Source organism: Poecilia formosa, unplaced genomic scaffold (genome assembly GCF_000485575.1).
Source record: "Poecilia formosa unplaced genomic scaffold, Poecilia_formosa-5.1.2 Scaffold396, whole genome shotgun sequence".
Taxonomy (NCBI): Eukaryota; Metazoa; Chordata; class Actinopteri; order Cyprinodontiformes; family Poeciliidae; genus Poecilia; species Poecilia formosa.
The window spans coordinates 465,574-487,576 of record NW_006800335.1 but is presented as its reverse complement, the minus strand read 5'-3'; the positions used below and the strand labels follow the sequence as shown (position 1 = coordinate 487,576).

General features: G+C 37.9%; 1 protein-coding gene across 1 annotated transcript in view; it reads right to left on the bottom strand.

The window, feature by feature from the left end:
- hcn4 (hyperpolarization activated cyclic nucleotide-gated potassium channel 4) overlaps positions 1 to 22,003 on the bottom strand; it is a 71,771-nt gene that overhangs the window by 5,293 nt on the left and 44,475 nt on the right. Inside the window, exons 6-8 of the mRNA XM_007576088.2 lie at positions 13,738 to 13,884; positions 12,462 to 12,702; positions 1,182 to 1,346 (exon numbers count right to left, since the gene is read on the bottom strand). Coding sequence (XP_007576150.2) covers positions 1,182 to 1,346; positions 12,462 to 12,702; positions 13,738 to 13,884 — 553 coding nt within the window. The remainder of the gene's footprint in view (positions 1 to 1,181; positions 1,347 to 12,461; positions 12,703 to 13,737; positions 13,885 to 22,003) is intronic.

The following is a 22,003-nucleotide window of genomic DNA, read 5'->3' as shown; positions in this document are numbered from 1 at the left end:
CTCGGTGCTACATGAAGATCATTTTGAACCAATGGAAGTTAAAAACAATATTTCGTGTGTGTGTGTGTGTGTGTGTGTGTGTGTATAAATATTTTTCTAGATCCGCCCCTGGTTCTTTTCAAATATATTGTTAGGTATAGGGTTATGTTTACTGGACAGATTTAAGCTCTTGAGTTTTAAAGTGCAAGTGCTTTCAGTGGTAAACTTGGTAACTTGTTATGCATGAAAACATATTGATATTAAAATGTCACACCCCTGTTGCAAAACTGCCCTCAAGCAGTCTGAGCTCATGAATGATCTATTTTAATCTCATTCTTCCTAACTGTGAGCTCCTTTACTCCCCACAAGGAACAAGTGTGTATCTTTATGACTGGCTAGGTCACCCTTACTCACTGTGAAATGGTGACACAATTACAGAGTTAGCTGTCTTCAATTAGAATCAACATAAATCTTATCAGTTAAAAAACCCCCCCAAAAAACAACAAAAAAACAAGGCAAACAGAAAGAAAAAACAAAACCTTTATGTCTATATTAGTTTATTTAGTTTCACCTAACTTCTGTTTTTTGCGATGTGACTACACCCACCTTTCGCCTCGCATGCCACAAATCAGATTATGCAAAGACCATCACGAAGACAGGTAATTTTAGACTCCCTGAGTGACTTTATAAATGAGCATCAAAGACAGAAGTAATACAAGTAGATGCAGGCGACCATTCCACTAAACTCTTACTACCAGCTAAGTGCATCATTTCAAAGCAACCATTTTCTACAAAGTGAACCCCTTAAGCAAATTTACTATCTCCCATTCAAAACATATGAGACTAAAACAGAACATGCCGTGATTGGTTGAATGATAATACCAGCATGCCTTTTATTGTGGGTTTTTCATATGTGGGACTGAGTATGAGAACAATAATGGACAGAGAGAGAATATCAATTGCATGTGTAAGAGAAATCATCCAGAGATGTTAAAACCTCAAAGCCCTGTCTTCATGTTTGCATACCGATGACTTTGAGGTAAGTGTCAGTAAGAACATGCTGTTTCTCCTATTTCTGACTGTAACATTCCAGAACATTGAAGGTTACAGCAAATGTCACCGAATATCATTAATTTTTTAAGTTTGCTTTGATCTGCATGCTGTCTTAAGTGATCTCGGTGTTGCTATGTTGATTTTCTCACCAATTCGGTCCAGCCGGTCCAGGGCCACCGTCTCAAAGGCTCTTCTCATCATAGGATACTCTTCAAGAACCTCATTGAAGTTGTCCACAGAGAGAGAATACAAACGACAGTATGTGTCGGCTCGTACACTGGCTGTCCTCCTGCCTCGTGTCAGCAAACAAATCTCTGCAACAAGATATGGCAGATAAGACACTGTTACACCCTAGAGATACTTTTTAAAATGAATTCATATAAAGGGTTATGCAGGGTGTACAGCTACAAATTTTAGTATTTGTGGAGGACTATTGAGCCACTCTTTTCTTCACTCAGATATCCTAAGGTCTAGAAATTTCTGTATTAATTATCTAGCATATGTCAGTAATGCAAACAACTTTCCACCTTTAAAAGAAAATTAAAGGCAAGACATTTCTATAGTATATCCTCAAATTGTGGTTTGTTGACCTGATTTAGTGTTATTCCTTGAGTAACAAACTGCTGAGAAACAGAGAATATTTTAGGTTTATTATACAAATACAAGCACAAGTATTCAAAGAAAAATCAAGAAAGGTGATAGGCATGTTCCTGAAACAGCACTGACTTTACTTCATCCTTCATATGGCTTCTACAAGCATTTATATCCCTCTATTTGTTTCACATGTTTTTGTTATGACAACGTTTTGGTATTACATCCTCAAGCTTCAATTTATTGTGTTTGGATTTTATGAAATGGCATGGTTTCTAGTTTGGCACATTTATCTACTCAGAGTCCTTAACTGTTATATCCCTAAATAAAATCCAGTGTAACAACTTATTTTCACCCAATTATTAAACAGCATCTAAATGCCTAAATATTGATATCAAACATTAGTGAACAAACAGGAGAGAAGAACAAAGAACAAGTCTAAATCAGGGTTAGATTATAAAACAATAATCCCAAGGTTTTACCATCTGTTTAATCAATCATCTGAAAATGAAAAAAAAAAAAAACACAACTGCCAGTCTAACACAATATGGTCATTCACTTTTCATATTTTTACTTGTGGTTGATAATCATGTATCACTTTCACTCAACTTTAAAAATATGCACTACTTTTACATACAAGTCAGTCACATACAATGCTAATAAAATACATTAAATATCGAGACTATAACTTAAGAAAATATGAATAAGTTCAGGGAGTCTGAACACTTGTGAACCACATGTATTGCCATTATAATGCCATTATAATGCCACTGAGAGAATAACTGTGAAAACAGAAAGCATACACATATTCATTGCACCAGACAGGCCAGTATATTTCACAAATTATAAGCCTTTTCTCATACTTAAACAGCAAAGGCACTGAGAAATTTGTTTCAGATGTGCTAGCCTGATCTCTCTGCTCTTGTTTGGTGGTCATTCCTGTAAGCACTTTAACAATCTATTAAAAACATTTTTTAAATGTGGACCATAGAAATGTGTTATTTACTGAATTCTCTCTTGAGAAAAGTAAAGGGCATCAAGTCTTAGGAGAAAAAATATGACAAATGTACTTTATCTTCTAGCATTAACATTTTAACTCTGTAATCCAATCAAGGTAGCACTAAGTGCTATTTTCAAAGCTTTGGATCTGACTTAGGAAAGACAGTGCTCTATTTAAGATGCTGCACAGCTGTAGAAAAGTAGCACACAGACTCTGTAAGTAGAAGGGAGTGTGTCTGTACTGCATGCAAATGGTGCGTGTGTTTTTCAAGCGGGGTGTCTTTGCATAGGGTATCAACATGCGTGTGTGCAAGGTCGCATACCCAAATATATATGAATGGAGTAAACAGGGAAATACATAGCAATAATTTATTAGGAATCCACTGCTGCATGCAATAAGTATTTTGTGGATTTATCGTATCTCTTTGTGTACATCTATTGATTGCTGTAAATAGTTTCAAGATTTTTCCTGTCAGAATTAGTTTGTAAAGCTTTGAGCAACACCTCGTCAGGATAAGAGCAGCTGTTATCTGTACAATAAAATATTAATAAAAAACAAATCGTTTCCTTGCCTATTTGACTGCCTCAGGATCTGATGTGTTTATGACTGAATAGATGACAACTGCAACTTGGTGGAAAAAAATAGTTGCAAATTGCTCTCGTCTGTTAGACGTAAGGGGCTTGTGTACTCTTGCCAACATTAAGTGCAATGTAGTTTGTTAATTTCTGTGCAGAAGTAAAACAAACACTGTACAAAAAAGAGCATTTGTACTGCTTTGTGAATTCCCTCCAAGAGCAAAGTGTTTATAACTGTGTTCACTGGTTTCAAAGCTGTAATTGGAACTGATAACAGAAAAAATGCATGATTTGAGTGGCCAGAGAGTGGGCTATGAATGAATCAAAGGAACACAATCTTACTTGAACTCCTGTACTGTGTCTGTGTGTAAGAGCAAAGCTGGTGGAATGAACAAATTTTCACTAGTTAACAACACAGAATTAAAAATGTGAAAACTGCGAAACAACCACAACCCTTTGTGTGCCTTTCTGTGTGCTCTGGGAACCTAAGTGTGTCCTGATGTTGCAGCCTTGGCCATAGCTGTTTTGGGGGTCCATTTCCCACCGCACAGCTCCAGTAATCCCCTCTGGAGAGGAGCATCGCAGCTCTGTATTAAATCCTCTTGTCCTGTGGCTTTCTGGATGAAGCCAACACTGCCTGGATGAGGTACTGAGCTGCAGTGAGTCCTCTGGCCTTATCTGAACTCTGTCTTTGCAGAAAGCAACTGAAACATAGTGCTTTGAGGTGCTATGTGAACTTCAATTGGAACCAAAATAAAAATCCATGGAGCTATTGCACTATTTCTGTCTAGTAAACAAAAAAGCATAAGTAGGCGTGTCTGAAAGTTATAGAACCTAATGCAGGATTTTAAGCCTTAAACATTACTTACTAAGAAAAAAAAAAAAAACAGGATACCCCAAAGCCTAATTTAGATATGCTTTTTCATAACTACATTAATTTGAATGATGTGCTCAGAAACTGAACGTTACATGACTTGCCAGAGAAAGCTGACAAAACTACTGATTATTGAAATACTTCCATAAAGTCAGACATGTTAACATCCAGACAATATTGCATTGAATTAAAGTGGAAATATTTTGATGAGTCAATATAAATGCCAATTGGTATCATATAATTAAATAATGTTAGCTCTAAACTGAAACAAACCAAATACAACCCTTCTGAAGTTTCTCAAATTACAACCACAAGGTTATATGAATTTAATGTGATTTTGCCTGCAAATTGAGCGGGAATAAATGATACATATTTTATAAGTAAAGAAAATATGATATGTGTATATTTTCAGTGCTCTTTCACTATGATATCCCTAAATAAAATCCACTGCCTTAGAAGTCCCTAATTAGTTAATTGAGTCCACCTGTGTACAAAAATTTTATTTAAATTCAGCTGTCTTCTGAAAGCCTTAGAGGTTTGTTAGAGGACGTTTTTGAACAAACAGCATCACAAAGACAGGTCAAGGATAACAAGCTGAGGTTACAAAATAATATCCAAAACCTTGTTCAATTTATCATCTGAAAACTGAAAAAATATGCCCCAACTCCAAACCTACAAATACATATAACCTTCCACCTTAAGTGGGAGGCCTGGCAAGGATAGGCAGCCAAGAGATGATAAAGCAGCAGAGCTCTGTTGAATTCACAACTTACTAGTCATGCAGGCACAAAATCTGGACTTTATGGCAAAAAGGAAGTCATTCTTAAAAATACTTCCATAGGAAGTCCTGTGCAAAATTTGACAGAACCAATGAATGTAGGCAATGCAGAAGAAGACGCTCTGATAAGAAGAAAAACTTTCTGCTCTACATACAAACTAAAGAAAATATGATATGTGTATATTTTCAGTGCTCTTTCACTATGAATACACGAAAACATGGTGGTAGGGGATAACGGACAAAAACATGTTGGAGGCTGGAAGTGGCATACGAATAAAGGTTCACATTTCAGTAAAAAAAAACAATCACTCCGGCTATACAATTAGAGCTGAAACTTTTATTTATTGTTCTGCTCAAGCTACATTTAAAAATATTTACCGACGCTCCACTTCCACTGCTTACTCACATCTCATGTGACTCATGGTAATACTCCCCAAACCACTGCATGAAATTATGGAACAGGCTTAGTTGCTCAGCCTGAGTTCTGCGAGGGGTGTGTGTGTGTGTGTGTGTGTGTGTGTGTGTGTGTGTGTGTGTGTGTGTGTGTGTGTGTGTGTGTTCTCCTCAAACGGACAGCTGCTTCAACACTCACCCATTTTTCTATGGTCTTGACGAACTGCTTAATAATCAGCCCTAAATTGTAGGTTTTGCTAGTTAGCTGTGGTATCATCACTGTAAAAATAATGGACATATAATTGGGCATGTGATCTTTTCACCGACTAAAAGCGACATTTTGATAACAAAAGACTAAGCAGTTATATTTGTTCCTGAAGCTGAATTTAAACAGGGCAATCTTGCAGACAAAATGTTTTTACCCTGGATCATAATGTGTTTCCCTTTCACACTTAGGGCACAATCCATTCATTAAATTTGAATGACACCAATTAAAATTAGATGTTGCTCCGGAAAAGGAGGGCTGAGACATCAGGCACCGTGACCTTGGTGAGAACACACATGACTGGTTCGCTGCATGATGGTGCATCCCATGTGTCCTGAGCTCTTACTGGAAAGATGCTTCCCTTGAGTCGCTGCACCAGCTCTTAAAAAGGAGAATGGATTGCACGTCTTTGTGTGTGTATATGTGTGTGTGTGTGAGAAAGAGAGGGGGGTAGAAAGAGGTGAAAGAAAATAGAACATTTTCAGTTGAATCTATACCTTTGCATTTCAAATCAGTACTGAGAACACACTTTTGTATTTTATGTAAATTTCATTTGCAGGTTTTTGAAATAAATGACAATATCAGCTGAAGAATTCATCCAAATGTAGAGCTCCTCAAAACTACACATGATATAAAGTGTAGTGCTCAATGTGAGGTTCCTTTCACTGTTTTGTAGGAGCACTTGAACGCCTTGAGCTCCACAGGTTACACCTGTTATCCCAGCAGTTTGATTTTGTTTTGAAGACCTTCGTATGATATAAAGAGTATTTGGCTTTTCCACACTATAAGTGCTCCTTTAATGTGCACTGTGATTGAGGTCAGTGATTCTGAAGTACAGTTTATTATAGACAACACTATCACCTTCCATGCTTTTTAAGTTCAGAACTACGTTTGTTCTTTATATTGAACAGCGACACTATAAGTATTTGTGAACAAAGATAAACCCTGGAGAGTGTTGCGAGCCTCAGAGGAATAAAAAGAGGCTTTCCTTTAGAGACAGAGGAGCTGAAAATGACATTTTGTTTGAGTTCCTCAAATCCAACTGAGTCAAACCATATTGATATTCAAACTAAAACCTAGCTTGGAGCAGTATGCACATTTAGTGAGTATAATGTTACAATTTGTTAGACATTGTTTAGCTCAGGAAGCCCATGTATTACATTAAATCTTCACTACAGTTTTATGTAATCTCACAGGGCCACAGGTGCCAGTAGAGAGGAGAAATTTACTTTAACATAAAGAGCCATCTGGGAGAAGCAGATTCCAGAAGGCTGGCAATTTAACCAGTAGAACAAATTGAAAGGAAAATCATGGAGATCTTGTCACAGCTTCCATGGGCTGTTTTAAATTTTTAAATACCAAGAAAAGGGGCTATCCAGTAAAGTGTCCCGTAATTATCTTTTTCTGTTAAAAAGTCTAATATAAAAAAGATATAAATGTCTTGAAACTATAAGTAGTCACCCAGTTCTTTCTTTTTCAAAGTTAATACGTGAAATTATAATAGAAACTCTTCCAGAACAAAAGGAAACCCTTTTGCCACAAAATTATAAAACTACAGTTTATACCACAGTTACTGGCTCCACCAGTGAATCAGAAGCGAAACCATTAATGTTACCATGGTTGTTGTTCGTGAGCATAAAGTTTAATTGTTGAAGAAAAAAAAACAGGTTAGTTTACTGTAGTTTTGATTTTTTTTATACATAAAACATCTGATGTTTGTAGATCATAACAAATTTAGAATCCTCTTTTCTTAAACTGTGTTAAATCTCATCTGACATCTTAATGTATAGATAGTAATTTATTTCCCTTTAAGCCACCGCATGAGTGTCATGAGGTTGAAGTGATTTTATAGGGTCAAACAGCGCTCTTGGAATAATGTTTTGTCAGCCATTGCTGTGGTGCACTTCAGACTTTTAGGTTTTTCCATTCACTGCTGCTATGTTTTATGCAATCACTTCGAGGCTCACTGACATAATATTCTGGTGACACAGCTGTTGGAAGAAACATGCAGAGCAGAGTAACAATGGCCGGCAGAACCAAGCAGGAATTGAAAAGTCTATCTGAATGCTGCCAGAATTTTAGTTTTTTGAGTTTTAATTTTAGTAGGCAGCGATGAATCAGTAGGGTGGTGAATTCCAGGCTGCCTGGGCTTGCTAAGTGGTGCTTTTAATGCCTGGGTGGTGAGTATTTTGCTAGGTCCAAAAGTTGCTCTTTTTTACTGACTTTCTCCTGCTCACTGGACTAATCATTACATAAGTCCTCCCCTTTTGAACATAAGTTTGTGCTCAGTAATGATTCCTAACTTTGATGTTCTACATGTGAATTCATATTTCTTTAACTTTTATCTGTTTTCTCACCTGGCTTGTGCTTGTGTTTTTTTCTTTTATGAATTTTTTCATAAGCATATTTCTTTTCAGCCTAAAGTCCAAGCACAATTACAAATATTAATATATTATATGAAGAATTTATGTCTTTTATTGTTCCAAAGCGTCATACAGACAGGAGAGCGCAGCTCTATGCTATCCTGTTGTACTGACCCCGCTTTAGGAATTTTACATAATGGGATAAAGCTGAGAAAAGTATAATATAAACAAACCTACCAGACAAAACCAATGCAAGGAAGAGGGATGATGACATTAATAAAACTTTGCACTTCCTAATTATTCTTACCAGCTGAGGAATGAACTAATCTCAATGAGAGGAGATAGGAGAAAGATAGGTGACTTTATTCAGTAAGTAAGGGAAAAAAACAATTATAAATTAACAATCGCTTGTGTATCAGCGGTTTATGCTCTGAAAAGTAAATTTTACTACACTTCACAAAAAGTTTAGATCTTGCCTTACTACATATTATGTATCAGAAAATGATAGACCTTCATAGCTGTTTTCAGAAAAATAACAGAACATGCCTGTTGTGATCATGTGGCACCCGGAAACAGCTGTGTTCGAGTCTGACAGGATGCAAATGCCAAAATTTGAATATGCTCTCTAGCTGGATGTGGTTTTATGCGTGGAATGTTATACATGTCTTCTTCCATGCTCGAAAGTGTGTGTGAAGGTGAATTAATGAATATGTGCAGAGCTACTTTGACTGTGATGAAGCGTTTGTGTCCTGCAGCCTCCTTTGGCTAAGCTCACCTGGACTCTGAGTCCTGCTGTCAGCTCCCATCTCCCTCCCTGTCGGTGCCCCCAGCCCCACAGCGCGGACACTCTCTAACCTTTGAAACATCCGCAGCGGGCTGCCTGATTCCCTATGACATGTCATGTTCACTCCCTTGCAGCATTAGCATAGCTGCAGAAACACCTTCCATTTGGCTGGCATGCGCAGACAGACGGGAGGTTTTCTGAAGCACTTTGAAATCATGGCTGATTCTACTCTTTTTTTTTTTAAATACCAGACAGCAAAAGAGGTTTATATGTTTTTTTCTATACAATTAAATTCTGAAGAGTTTAAATTGTGTCTCTGAAGAACTCTGAGTCTGTTTAATGAAGGCCAAGTAAAAGAAAAGGCGGAATTGGAGGAAAAATTGGCTAATATAAAAGTTTGATAGAGGATGTTCTAAATCAGCTGATTGGATGGGAGTACAGGACTGTCCCACAGCACACTGTCTTGTTTATATACATTCTTTTATCAAAACACAGGATTTGGGGCAGCGAGTGGCTTTGCAGTAGAGCGGGCGCTCCACATATCGAGGCTATAGTCTGTGTTACAGTCATCCAGGCTTTGATTCCTGACCTCATGACCCTGACTGCCTGTCTTTACCCTCCCTGCTCATTAAAATCGATAAAAGCCAATAGCCAATTGCCCTCTGGAGTCATTCATTGTGCTAAGAACTTGAGAGGTAACTGGGTTAACAGAAGAATAGTTTCTGAAAAGCAACATCAGACGTCCTGTAGCCTCTCTTAGCACAAGGAAGGTCAGAAATGAAGGGAATATATGAAAGAGTATGGGAATAAATGCATTATATTAGTCTCACAATCAACAACCTTTGGAGATTTTTTAGTTCTTTCCCAGTGAGTACTGGCATAAATACACCGACATATTGCATGCACTGCCTTGGAACTAAAGTAAGACATCACAGAGGTTTAAATAGCATTGGACAAATATCTCTCACTGGCATGAAGGACAGTTCAGTGTTACTTCAACCAAGAGAGAGTCAAAGTGCGTACCGGCTGGACATCAATTACTGCATGCAACAAAGGATGAACTTTGACAATAACATCCCCCATCTTGGCACAGAGAGAGTTGAAGAGATGCTGTTCTGATAAGTGTTTCAATACTGAACCATGAGGAGATAAAGAGGCAAGTGGAGAGAGCGGGGGTGGAGGGCGCATGTTTTCTTTCACAGCCCAGAGCAGCATCCAGAGAGCAGCCTTGGCAGCAATCCATGTGTCCCTTGGCGTGAGCACTGCAGTCACATTACATTTCCCCCTCTCCACTGGATCGCCGTGTGCCCAGTCGACGCTCCCATCCAGGACATGTCGAGTTCACTTTAGACATTAGGCTCGCTGGCTCAAGCTAATCCAACAGCTAACAAAGTGTAACAGACTGCAGAGTCCATAATTGTGTAAATAATTCAGGTCGTCTTTGAATGAATGAACTGAATGGTGTGTGAGTATGTCAAGATGCTGATGAGAAGATGTACATGCATATTTGGTGTACTGTAAACTAGGGTCGACAAAAGACAAAAGAAAAACCTCTGAGAAGACTGGAGGGCTTTCTGTTTCACATCCTAATGCTCACACAATTACAGAGCGGTGCAATCGATGCAAAGCAGAGCCTCATATCTGTGTCAAGAAAATATGTTGAAATTAAAAAAAATGAGGAAATGCTTTTACTTCCTGCTTGCTGTGACACTGGCAGTCACAGTGAGAGCAACATGAGCCACACACACTGTGTTGATCCTGCACCAATTAATTTCATGAATGACTAACTTGTGTTTGGTAACACACTCCCAGTGGCGCCAGGCTTCCCTCACTACCCCCCCACTGTTACACCCCCAGAGAAGCGGCACTGCAAGGGAAGAAAAGCACAGGATCACAATTCAAAAGTGTTGTGTTTGCATTGCAAAACTGTGTAATGATTGAAGTCAGTGAGAGCATTTTTCCCTGTGGTGGGTAGCAAACACTCATTTTTACGTGAGAACAAAAATTGTAGATGCAGATGTGTTTGATGTTAGAATGCATTGTGCTGTGTATACTGCACTTTGGAATATTACTCATATCCCTTGAACCTTTTCATATTTCCTCATATCAGGTATTCTGGCCAGAGATGATGGGGGAATGGATCGAGCACAATTCAGGACAATCCAATGAGAAAAACTGTAAGAAGCCGCAAATACTTCAGACTCAACCTTAGGTTCATCTCAGGCAGGATGATAGACAGGAGAGCTGCCGTGGCTTAGTCAAAGTTCAGACCTAAATTCAATTCTAAATTTGTATAAAGACTTGAAAACCCAATCGAATCTAACTGAAATTGAGCTATTCAGTAAGGAAGAAAGGTGGAAATTTTCCATATACAAGGTTGTGACATATGCATAGATATTTATTTGTGAAGATAAATAAATGAATGCCATGTATTATTCTCCTTCCAATTCATATATATGTACTAAAATCATATAAGGCCAAAGATTGTGTTGGTCTTATATGTTTTTGCTTGTCAAATGACAGAATGCGCAAAGGTTTAATGGGTATGAATACTTTTGCAAGTCTCTGCATCATATTAATGGTGTCACACATTGTACAAAGAGACAAGCCTGTAAAATGGATTATATTTTCTCTCAATGCAGAGATTTTGTCTCTCATGAGGGTTTTTTTTTTTCCAAAGAGAGTTTTGGGCATCAGATAAAATGTCCCTTCAGAAAGAGAGAGCTGTGACCATGTTGTCTTAAGCATTGATTGGTTTTGGCATATGCAGAGAAAGATTGCCTGCCATCGTTTCATTATTTCTGTGGAACCCCTGTGGAGAGAGGGCATGGAGATGGACTCAAGCACGCAGAGCATAATTAAACTTCCACTGCCGGGTCATGTGCTGTTAAATGCTTTTGCCACAACTTCTAATTACTTAACAGGGTGGTCTAAATGATGTGCTGTCACTGGGCAAATTAATTGGTATTTGGTAAGGGCAGTATGGCCGCATTGTCTCCTACATGTGTCACCATCTCAATGGGACTATGAGAGGGCTTTGCATTATTTGACCCTGATTAAGAACATAGTGCAAGTTAAGTGCATAACAACTCTGGGTTATTTCACTCGCATTGAGTATTTATAAGTATGTAATTTCACAGCTTCCTGAGCTTTTTGACATTTGGATGCATATGTCAGGCTGCAGTACAGCTGGAGCAGTTTTGGGTCATTTAAATGTGTCCAACATTTATGAGATAAGTATTAAGGGAAGACTCCTACATAAACCATGAAGCTGAACTTTTAGTGAGGTGCCCAGCAGCACACAACACCATTCCAAGCTAAGATAGACCTTTTTACCAAAGCACCTGCTTCATAAATTTCAATTCAAACACAGGCAAACGACTTAATGTGTCACAGGACAGTTCTAAATAATAACATTTTACATATTTAAAAAAGAACTGAGAAAAATATATTTTTAAGCAAATCTAATCTATGGCAATCATTTATTCTGTCTGATTATAATAGTGTAGAGATGCATTTCTTTTCAGCATGCACGTTTCAGAAAAAATGAAGCCAGCATCCATGAGTAAGTGGATGTAGCAATAATGCTCTTCTCTGGTGTACAACTGAAAATAAACCTCTATTTCCTTTCTTCTTTCAGACTAGCTGAGACTTGTTAGAGAGAGTCAAGTGTGAATGCTGGCTGTGTAATATATATATATATGTATAAAAAGCTCCTCAGGATGCCCTAAAGCTTCAAACAAAGAAAGAGAGTGGCTGGAAGTGACCTTTGTGTTTGGGTGCAGGGAGGGAGAACCTCAGCTTACCCCCGAAGTAGGAGCCGTCTGAAAGCTTGGTCTCTTTGCTGCCTTTGGTGAGGACGCTCACCACCCCGTGTTGAATGAAGTACATTTTCTTCCCAATAGTTCCCTCTCTGATGATGTAATCGCGAGGCTGGAAAACTTCAAACCTCAACTTGGTGAGCATGGACGTGACAAAGTTGGGGTCGGCGTTAGCAAACAGAGGCATCGAAGCTACCAGCTTTCGACAGTTGAAGTTGATGATTTCCTGTTGGGAGGGATAGAGGTACATTGAAAGCAAAAACAGCAGAACAGTGAAGATGTTTAAAAATTGCTCTGTCACATGGAAAACTTTTGGGAGGATAAACATTCTCAGCTGTGTGTATGCTGTGCCTTTTATGCTCCTTTTACATTTTCCCCATTGTCTCATGTAACAAGCTCAGTCTTCAGTGTATGGGGATTTCACAAGACAGACTAACACAATGTAATTGTGAAGTGGAAGAAAAAGGATACCTGTTTCCAGACTGGAGATGGAAATGAAAAATGTCTGTGAACAATGTTCAATCATTGCCGAAGATCCTCAGTTGGGTTTATTTTTGTCCTTTGACCTTGTTATTCTTATTGCTATGCTTTCATCTGTTTATGATTTCTGTGGTATTGTTTAGGATAGAGTTAAGTCTTAAATCTTTCAGCCTCAAACATTTGTCCTAGGGCTGCCCATTCCTCTCTCCACAATACCGTCTTGAAAAAAAGCTTCTTCATTTATACTATATCCTTTCCTTTTTCAGATGAGAAATTAAATGATGCTCCTTGAAATGTTTTGCAACCTACCCTGCTTTAAAGTTATCCATAACTTTATCCATGGGGTCTCTGGTGATTTGATTGTTCTCCCTAAAGCTGTTTTATTAGTGATGTTCTCTGAATAACATCACTAATTGTGGAATATGTCTAGTAATCTTTGAAGGTGTCAGAGTGAAGGAATCTGAACATAAATGCATGCCACACTTCTCAGATTTTCAGTTGAACAAAAAATGTCTTCTATATTTTTCTTCCACTACATCTATCGCTTGGTCCTGGTTTTGTCAAATTCAGAGTAGAAATATTAGTGGCACTAATGTAGCAAAATGTGAAAAGGTACAGAAGGCATGAAGACTTTTGCTTATTCAGCTTTAAAAAATAGTTTATATTCTGCTTATGGGAGAAGTAAATGCTAAAACATCTGAGCTTAGTCAAACTTGAGACGACTTTTTGACTGTGTCAAAGTTTCACAGGCAACAAACCAAAACAGAAACATCCACCTCACCTCTCGGAGCGGCTCGTTGAGCTCCCCCAGGATGCTCTCTTCGTCGAACATCTTGCCCTGGTAGCGGTGCTCATAGTAGTCATGGATTCTCTGCCTCATATCTGCAGGAAGCTTGTGGAAGGACATGTACTGCTCGACCTGTTTGTACTGCAGGGACACAGAGAGACATGGCAACAAGATGACCCAAGCAGACCATTCCACAGTTCATCACAAAGTTTCCCCTGAGGTTAGACAATATATGAAGAAGAGTACATGAGCACTTTTCTAGAATATGATGAGGTCTCCTGGAGCTTTTCTTTTTTTTTTTTTCTAAACAGGCCAACTCTGATTCTTTAAAGAAAAAGGTCAACTGAGAAGCATGAAAGAGGGTTATAATGTGCAATGACATCAAAGCTACTTCAAAACATGAACAAGCATCATCTATAAATGTACCCTGATTCTTATCAAGGATTTTTCTCACAGTGAAGACTATGTTTTCTAGTTCCTGTGTTCTAAAATGAAAACAACAAAGTGAATTGTGTCAGAGTTTTTTTTATTTTTTTTTTATTGACTTTTAAGCTGTGATACAGATCAAAGCAAACAGAGCATCTAGGGAATAATAAAAGGTAAAGTTCTTGACCTGCAGAGAAAGAAAACAAGGGTAGAAAAAAAGACATTAACCATTCATGGTGTCATGTTGAAGGTGCTCTTTGATCATTTACAAATCTTAACACTGAATGCTGCATTTGACCTCAGAAGTCTACTTCTGTGTTGTCTGACTGTTTTCCCAGTCACCACTGATGTTGGAGGAAATCATCAAAAGGACAGGCTTGTGCAGATATAGCACAGTAAAATAGGACAGCTGCCTCATGCAAGTCAGCTTGTTTTTGTGAAAACAGAAATATTTTCTCTCTGGAAACCATTAGAAATACAAGACCATATCAAGAGTACAGGGAGTCCAAAGGCCAACATGGGTAATGTCTTCTACCCTTACACTGACCTTCTGACAAGCGGATGGTTTATGCAGGGATTTCATTTTTTTTTCTACAGGAGCCTTTTTCCCATTGTGCAACACTTACATTCCCTTTGTTTCCCTCTCTGCCAAATTTAGATGGGATTTAATGAGTCTGTGTTTAACCAGAGCCTTTGAGTCCCTGACAGACAGAGAAAACAATCTGGAGTCACTCTGTGCATACTGATGATGCAGCTCCCTATACTGCCATCACTCAAACTACTGCAAGCCCCCAAATGTACTGATGGAGCAAGAAATACAGCAGATGAGGCAGAATGATTACAACCTTTATCTAACAGTGACAAATATTACAAGTTACATTTCTAAAAGAAGCCAGTCGATTATTTTTTATGATGACCTTGGGGCAAGAAAAAGACAAAGTGTCCGAAGTCTGTCTTTTTAGTACTCGTTGATTTAGTTCTGTCATGTGCTGACAGTTTGGGGCTTTTCCTTTCTGTCCCTTAAGCGACAACAATTTATCATTTACTCATTGGATGATTAAACGCAGCCCTTCCAAAGAAATTATATTTTCCTTCTTTCTGACATTGCTAACTCTAGATAACAAATACAGACATGACTCAGTGCAGCCCCTCTCTTGCTGATCAGTGTGGAGAACGGAGCCTCTCTGCATGTGATCATAGCAGTCAGATGCACTAAGCTTGTGCACACATGTCTTTTCCTCAACATAAATGAGTATTTATGCGGAATGAATGTGCAATGAGAACGTGCGCAGCTCATGCATCCTTTAGATGATGGAACAAACTGAAAGGGAATTGGTACATAAATCTACAAAAACAGAATGCTTGCACACTTTAGTACATTCTTAAGCTATTTTAGTCAAGAAACCTACACATATATGGATTTGACTCCAAGGCCATGATAACAGGTGTAATCCATAATTTGTAAGTTATCTAGTCCCAATTTAACTTGCATTCATCATGGCATAATGCTGTGTTTCAACAGTCTGGATCATCTATTCATTCGTAGTTTCTTCCTCTCTTTCTCATATTGACAAAAAAAAAATACACCAGTTTGTCCTGAGTTCTGGGGCAAAATTTCTCTTGATTCTCCTAACAAGAAAGGATGATAGTCACATAAAAAAAAAAAATCCAAATCATTGTTATACTATTGTTATTAATAGTTAATTGTTATTAATTATTATGTTTTTGTCATTTTGATTGCTGTACTATATTCGGTACAAAGCTAAGCTTCTCCAAATCATTTCAAATATACTTATAACGTTTGAGCCACAGAGGAAATCTGACAGTGATTCAAAGAGTCTGACCAGATGGGGGTAGCGCTGTGATGGGCTGATAAGAGCCCCTGTGCCAGGAAATTATCTTATTTCCATGAAGTCAGCATCATGCTTCTAACATGAAGATCCCTGCTGAAATATTTCACCCTTTTAAGATCTGTTTCTGATAAATGTTTTGTGTGCACTTTAAACGCAGTTTTATTGCGTTTAAAGTGCCTTGCAGCAAAAAGATCTCGAGTTCAAATCCAAGCCTAAGATCTTTTGTTCACTCAGTTTTTATGTTCTCAAGATCCATGCATGGGTTCCCTCCAGATATTCTGCTGTTTTTCCTCTCACAGTCCAAAAAATATGCATGTTAGGTTAACCAGTCTCAATAAATTAGCCATTATTAGTAGTGTGTGCATGTATCGGTGTTTTGTCCGTATGTCTCAGTGTTGCCCTGGTACGAACTGGCACTTGTTGAATGTTTACCCTGCCTCATGCCCAATGACCACTGGAAATAGCCATCATCCCCCAATATACCATAGCAAATGGCCACCTCTCTACTATGTGTTATGGTATAACAACCATATCACAATACCTATTGTGATGAGTGGCTGTACAATATGTTTCTGTATAAAACTTGGTGACTAACTCGTTAAATAAAAGTTAAATAAGTTAATAGAAAATGTATCACAAATAACTTTCATGTAATGAATGTTTGCGTCTGATCCTGCTTTTTCTTCCCAGTGTTGTGACCGGAGCTTTTAGTTAGCTGTATTGTTGGTATTCAGTCACATGCTTTGTTTTAAGGCAATAAAACAAAATGCTTGTATTTCCTCCCTTTGCAGGAACTGTCATCCCACATACTTTGCAGATTATATTTTTCTTCTTCCTCTATAAATGACTGACTATTTAACCCTCCGGCGGTCTTAAGAGATGGGGGTCTTTTAGATCCCATGAGTTTTTTTACTCTGTGTGCATCGAGGCGGGATCGCAGTGACCCTGCTTGCGCTTTTACCCGTTTTCCAACTTTCTGACCGTGACATCTGCTGCACATCTCCTGAGTGTTGCAGTAGGACACTCAGGAGGTTAAACCCGAGCCAGGTCCAGATTATTTATTATGTTTTTGCATCTGCCTTTTTAATCTGGACCTGGTTAAACCCAAGCCAGGTCCAGATTATTTATGTTTTTGCATCTGCCTTTTTAACAACCTTTTCCCTTGTACTCTTTGCCATGCTGTTTCCTGCTTGCTCTGTTTTGATGCCAGCTGATTACCTCATCAACAAACATTACCGTGGTTAGACGATAGACTACACATCTCTATCGTAGGCAACATTTCTATCCTTTCTACCATGTATATCACACATTCCTTTGGCATACTATGTTTTTTTAATTTTTTTTAATTTTGTGTAGAGCTGTGCAAAATAGTTGCTTTTCTCCAGGCACCAATGAGATGTGCTCAGTGTCCCTTAGTAACTTCCTTTAATAGCATTTCTTCTCTGGGTACAAAGTGCGAAACCAAAAAGATATCCAAGGACCTAGGCCAAAACAAAAAATCTCTGTGCAGAAGTTTGTACTTGGTGAAGGCCAGAGCGCAGGAATCAAGATGTTCTCTGTCTATGACTGAAACAACAATCCAATATCGGATGACAGTAAGGAATTAATTTGTTCCTTAATTGACCTCTCTTGTGCTGGATGTTGACCAATCCAGACATATTTACTGTCATCCTTATTTCCCCTTTCTCCTTTCAAAATTAGGAACAGAAAACCTTGTCCTTTACACTCTTGGTAGGTATATATCAAGATTAGAAAAAAACACTCCTTGGAGGGGCAATACTTATTCCTATTCAGTAAACCTGAGACAATGGCACAGTTTCTTGGTGTGTTGTGAGGTTGATGAGTTGGTTTGTAACCGTAGAATAATTCAACATAGCTTAATTACAATATAGTACAATATATGTTTTTTGAATTGCTGCTGGAATACTTAATGATTTTATCTGTTTCACTGCAAAAGACTATGATTTGGACTTTGAATAGCTTGCAAACTTCAAACGGTTAAGTATTTTATAATACCAAGCATCTCAATATTATTTGCAGTATATGCAGAAATTGAAACCTTAACCATGCATAATATACTGTAAATAGTGTCTTAAACATTAAGTATGTTACTCTAGTGTTCAGACTATTGACTTTTAGTAATGAACAAATTGTGATGGTAGCATCTTTTGCTCGGAGCTCAAGAGAACTTCTCCATTTTCAACCATATCATAAAGCCTTTTATTTCCTTTGTATGATGTTTCTCCAAATGGCTGGTCTTATGTCAGTTAGCCATTCATACAGTTCTTCTCTGCACCCACAGCTCTTTTATTTTCCTTTCCCAATTCGCTTCCCTCTGAAGTAAATTTCCAAGCAGATGCAAATTCTTACCAAGCAAAACATGAATAATTCATTTCCCCAAAGACATGTCAGCCATTTAATTAGACTTTCTAAACATTTATTTTTTTCCTCTGTCTTCTTTTCCATCCACCTAAACTTTGAATCCCTGGACAAAGGATCTAGGTCCAACAAAACCCTTCCTTAAATCTCATCATGATCATCACAAAATCAGATGATGATTATCATAAGACCCAAGATAATTCAGCAGGAGACGACAACAATAAAAAGTGTGACTGAAAAGGAAAAGACTGGCCTTGTATTTAATGGACTGGTGAGTAATAACTCATAGCTTTGCTTTGCCAGTGTTGCTGTATTTGCAGGAGGCTAAGAATAAAATAAGGTGATTGATTGTTTCAGAAAATCCAATGGAAATAAACAGTCAACCTGTGATGTGCAAGTGTTCCTTCGTCACGGTATTATTTCTCAAATGCAGAGCTGCAACATGTTTACGTGCCCCAGATGTCAACTTCAGCACTCTGTGTCTGTCTAGTACATAAGACTTTATAAGTCTACAACTTTTCAGCAAGTTATTTTATTGCAAATGATAATAAAATGTTGCACCTTTTAAAAGTATTCATATTACTTGATCCTCTTTTGTCATTACAACCACAAACCTTGATTGTATTTCATTAAAACCTTTTGTTATACGCAAATACAACAGTGCATAGTTGTGAATTAGAAGAAAATAATACAAATTTAAATTAGTTATACTAATAAAAATCTATAAAAAGCAATGTGCATATAAACTCAGATGCCCTGAGTAACTGATACTATAAAATAAAATCCATAGCCACCAACTGCTTTCATGTGTTCAATAAATACAGTCCACCTGTGAGTGATTTAATTTGATTAAGCAAGTCAGAATTTTGACTGGGCCACCATATTTATGCACATTTTAACTCTTATCTGCATAAAATTTAATGCTAATTAGATATAAACATGTCACATTTGTGCAATGAGAGAGAATATGGGCTAAAAAGATCAACATTCATATGTCAGAGTGTGCATATAGAAGCTACCTAGTGTACTAGGTAGCTTATATCATTCCAGGCAAAATTGGGCAAAAACAGAAACTAATCTGACTTTGACAAGTCAAAAATTATATAAAAAATGTCTTTTACTGGCAATAGCACTCTAGCAGCCCTATTCCAGAGCTGCAATTGCATGAAGTATCCAGAAGTATAAAGCACACCAGTGCTCACAAGGTAAGAAAGGGTTGCAGCCTTTCTTACCTTGTGAGAAAAGTAAGAAAGGGTTCTCTCCTCTTGTTGAAGAGGAGATCTTGTTGAAGAGGAGAGATAAGATCAAATGTCAATACAGGGCCAATAAACATCTAAAGACAGATTATTTGAAAGGTTTTTATAGACTGATTTGTGAAGGACTATATAGGTGGGCTTGTGGCAGGATCAGTAATGAGTGTAGTAGTGGTCCACTGACTCAGACCCTAGCAGGGAGGAACTGGGCTATTAGTATTAGTAAAATATTAATAATGATTCAGTTGGAATAATAAACCAGTTTCTGGTTTAAGTTGGACTTAGTGTCAACTGTCTGCTTTTAGAAGACATTTGCTTTAAAAAGTGCTGTAAGAAAAGGAAATAGTCTTTCAAAAATATTATGTTTTTTATGCCTTGTAATGTCTGTTTCATGTATCAGAGTGTGGCACTGCATGGCTAGCCAGTAAGGACTGGCGTACAAATGAATGACATGATCGTTTTCCTCATTTGACCTAAACCCTATCAAAAAATTGTAGACTTTCCCTAAAGAGGAAACTTATATTGAAAGGAAACAATCCATGTCTTTGAATGGGGACTGGGAGTCTGCTGTTGTTCCGATGCCAAAAGTTGATCATTAACAGATCTGGAAACAGACAGGCTCCATGCCTATTCAATCATTCAATGCTCTCCATCCAAACATGGAAAAGGTATGTCACAACTGGAAACCTACCAAGACTTGGTCATCCACCTAAGCTGGCAGGCCGGGTAAGAAGAGTATTTTTCAGAGAAGTAGCCAGGAGGTTCAAAAAAGAAATTGTGTAGACACTGGCAACTATCATCAATGCACTGGACCAATCTGAGTTATAAGTAATGTTTACATCTTACCAGAGGCCATGTACATAAAAAGGTAATCTAATGGAAGATGGTTTGGTCAGATGAAGCTAAACAAAAAATACTAAATTGTGCATCATTCTCATAATTAAACATTAAGGAGCCACCATCATACAATGACAAAGCTTTTTTTTCAGCAGTGATGGTTAAGATTGTGACAGTCAATAAAAAGATAAAAGCAACAAAAATAGTTTTACAAATTACTGACTCAGAAGGCTTGAATACATATTTAAGTCTCTATCAATCAGACCCTAATGTACTAAAAAAGGCACTTATTGTTAAGCTAAGCCACAGCTCAGCTAATCAACAATATCCTGGCACTGACTATATCGAGGAATCTTGACTTAACCTCTACTGGGAACAGCCAAATCACTTCTGATCATAAATTATGTGTCTTTCAGGTCTTAAACTGCCCCAGATCACTTTCTAGCACTAAAAGGAAGTGTTTAATTACTTTTGTAACTGGGTAACATGTCTTTCCTTTATTCCAACCACTGGAAGAAGCACTACCATAAAGTAAGAAAATAGTTTCATATTAACAACTGTTTACTGCTTTCTCAGAGAGGCTTTACTGAGGGAATTGAATTAAGGGTATAAAAGATCCCTACGGCTTTTAAACCCCCAAATAATCCGCTTTGGGCTTCTTATTAACTTTCCCCCAAAGATTAATGTTTAATTACCAACTGTTAATTAGAGATGTAGAGGGTGGGCTTGCAACATCCCATTGCCATTTACTTTGAAAACCATTTGGGATTGGCTTGCCACAACATGCCATCTCCTGGGCATCCTTGATTTAATCATCAATTGCCAACACCAAATATAACATCATTTACTTATACCCTGATATGTCTTTACTGTACATGGCAACAAGGAACACAAGTCACTTATAACTCATCTCATCTACATCTCTATGTATGATATTCATTACCACAGTGAAGAGCGAGAGAGAAAAATAAGCCATGTAGAGCTAGAGAGCTAGAGAGGCAGGCATACCCTTTGCTGTATATACAGTCACGTGTGCAGCCATCTTGAGCTTGCAATCTGGAGAGATGTAATTTTCTTTGTGTGATAATGGTTCTCAACAAGCCTGAGACAAGAGGGAGGGATTCCTCAGTGAATTTACCAGATGCTTAACCAATTACAACTAAGACAGCTCTTATTGTCTGACGTAATACAATTGTTTAGAGAGTAAAATACTTGTATGAATTCAACAAAGACGCCATAATCTTACTTGTGAGGCATTCCAGCAATTTGAAGCTATTTTTCTTTAGTGCAAACCCTTTAAAATTCAGAGCAAAGCAAGAACTGTAACTTAGTTAGTTATATCCAAAAAGGAACAACACTGAATGGGAATGGTTCAACCGTTGCCTGACATAGAAACAGGCACGTGCAGGGGGGGGGAGGGAGTGCTTGAGCACCTGCCCCTTTTGCTCCTTCCCCCCAAGTGCCCTTTTGGTCATTTTTTTTTTGTTGTTGTTTGTTTTTTTTTTTTTTTTT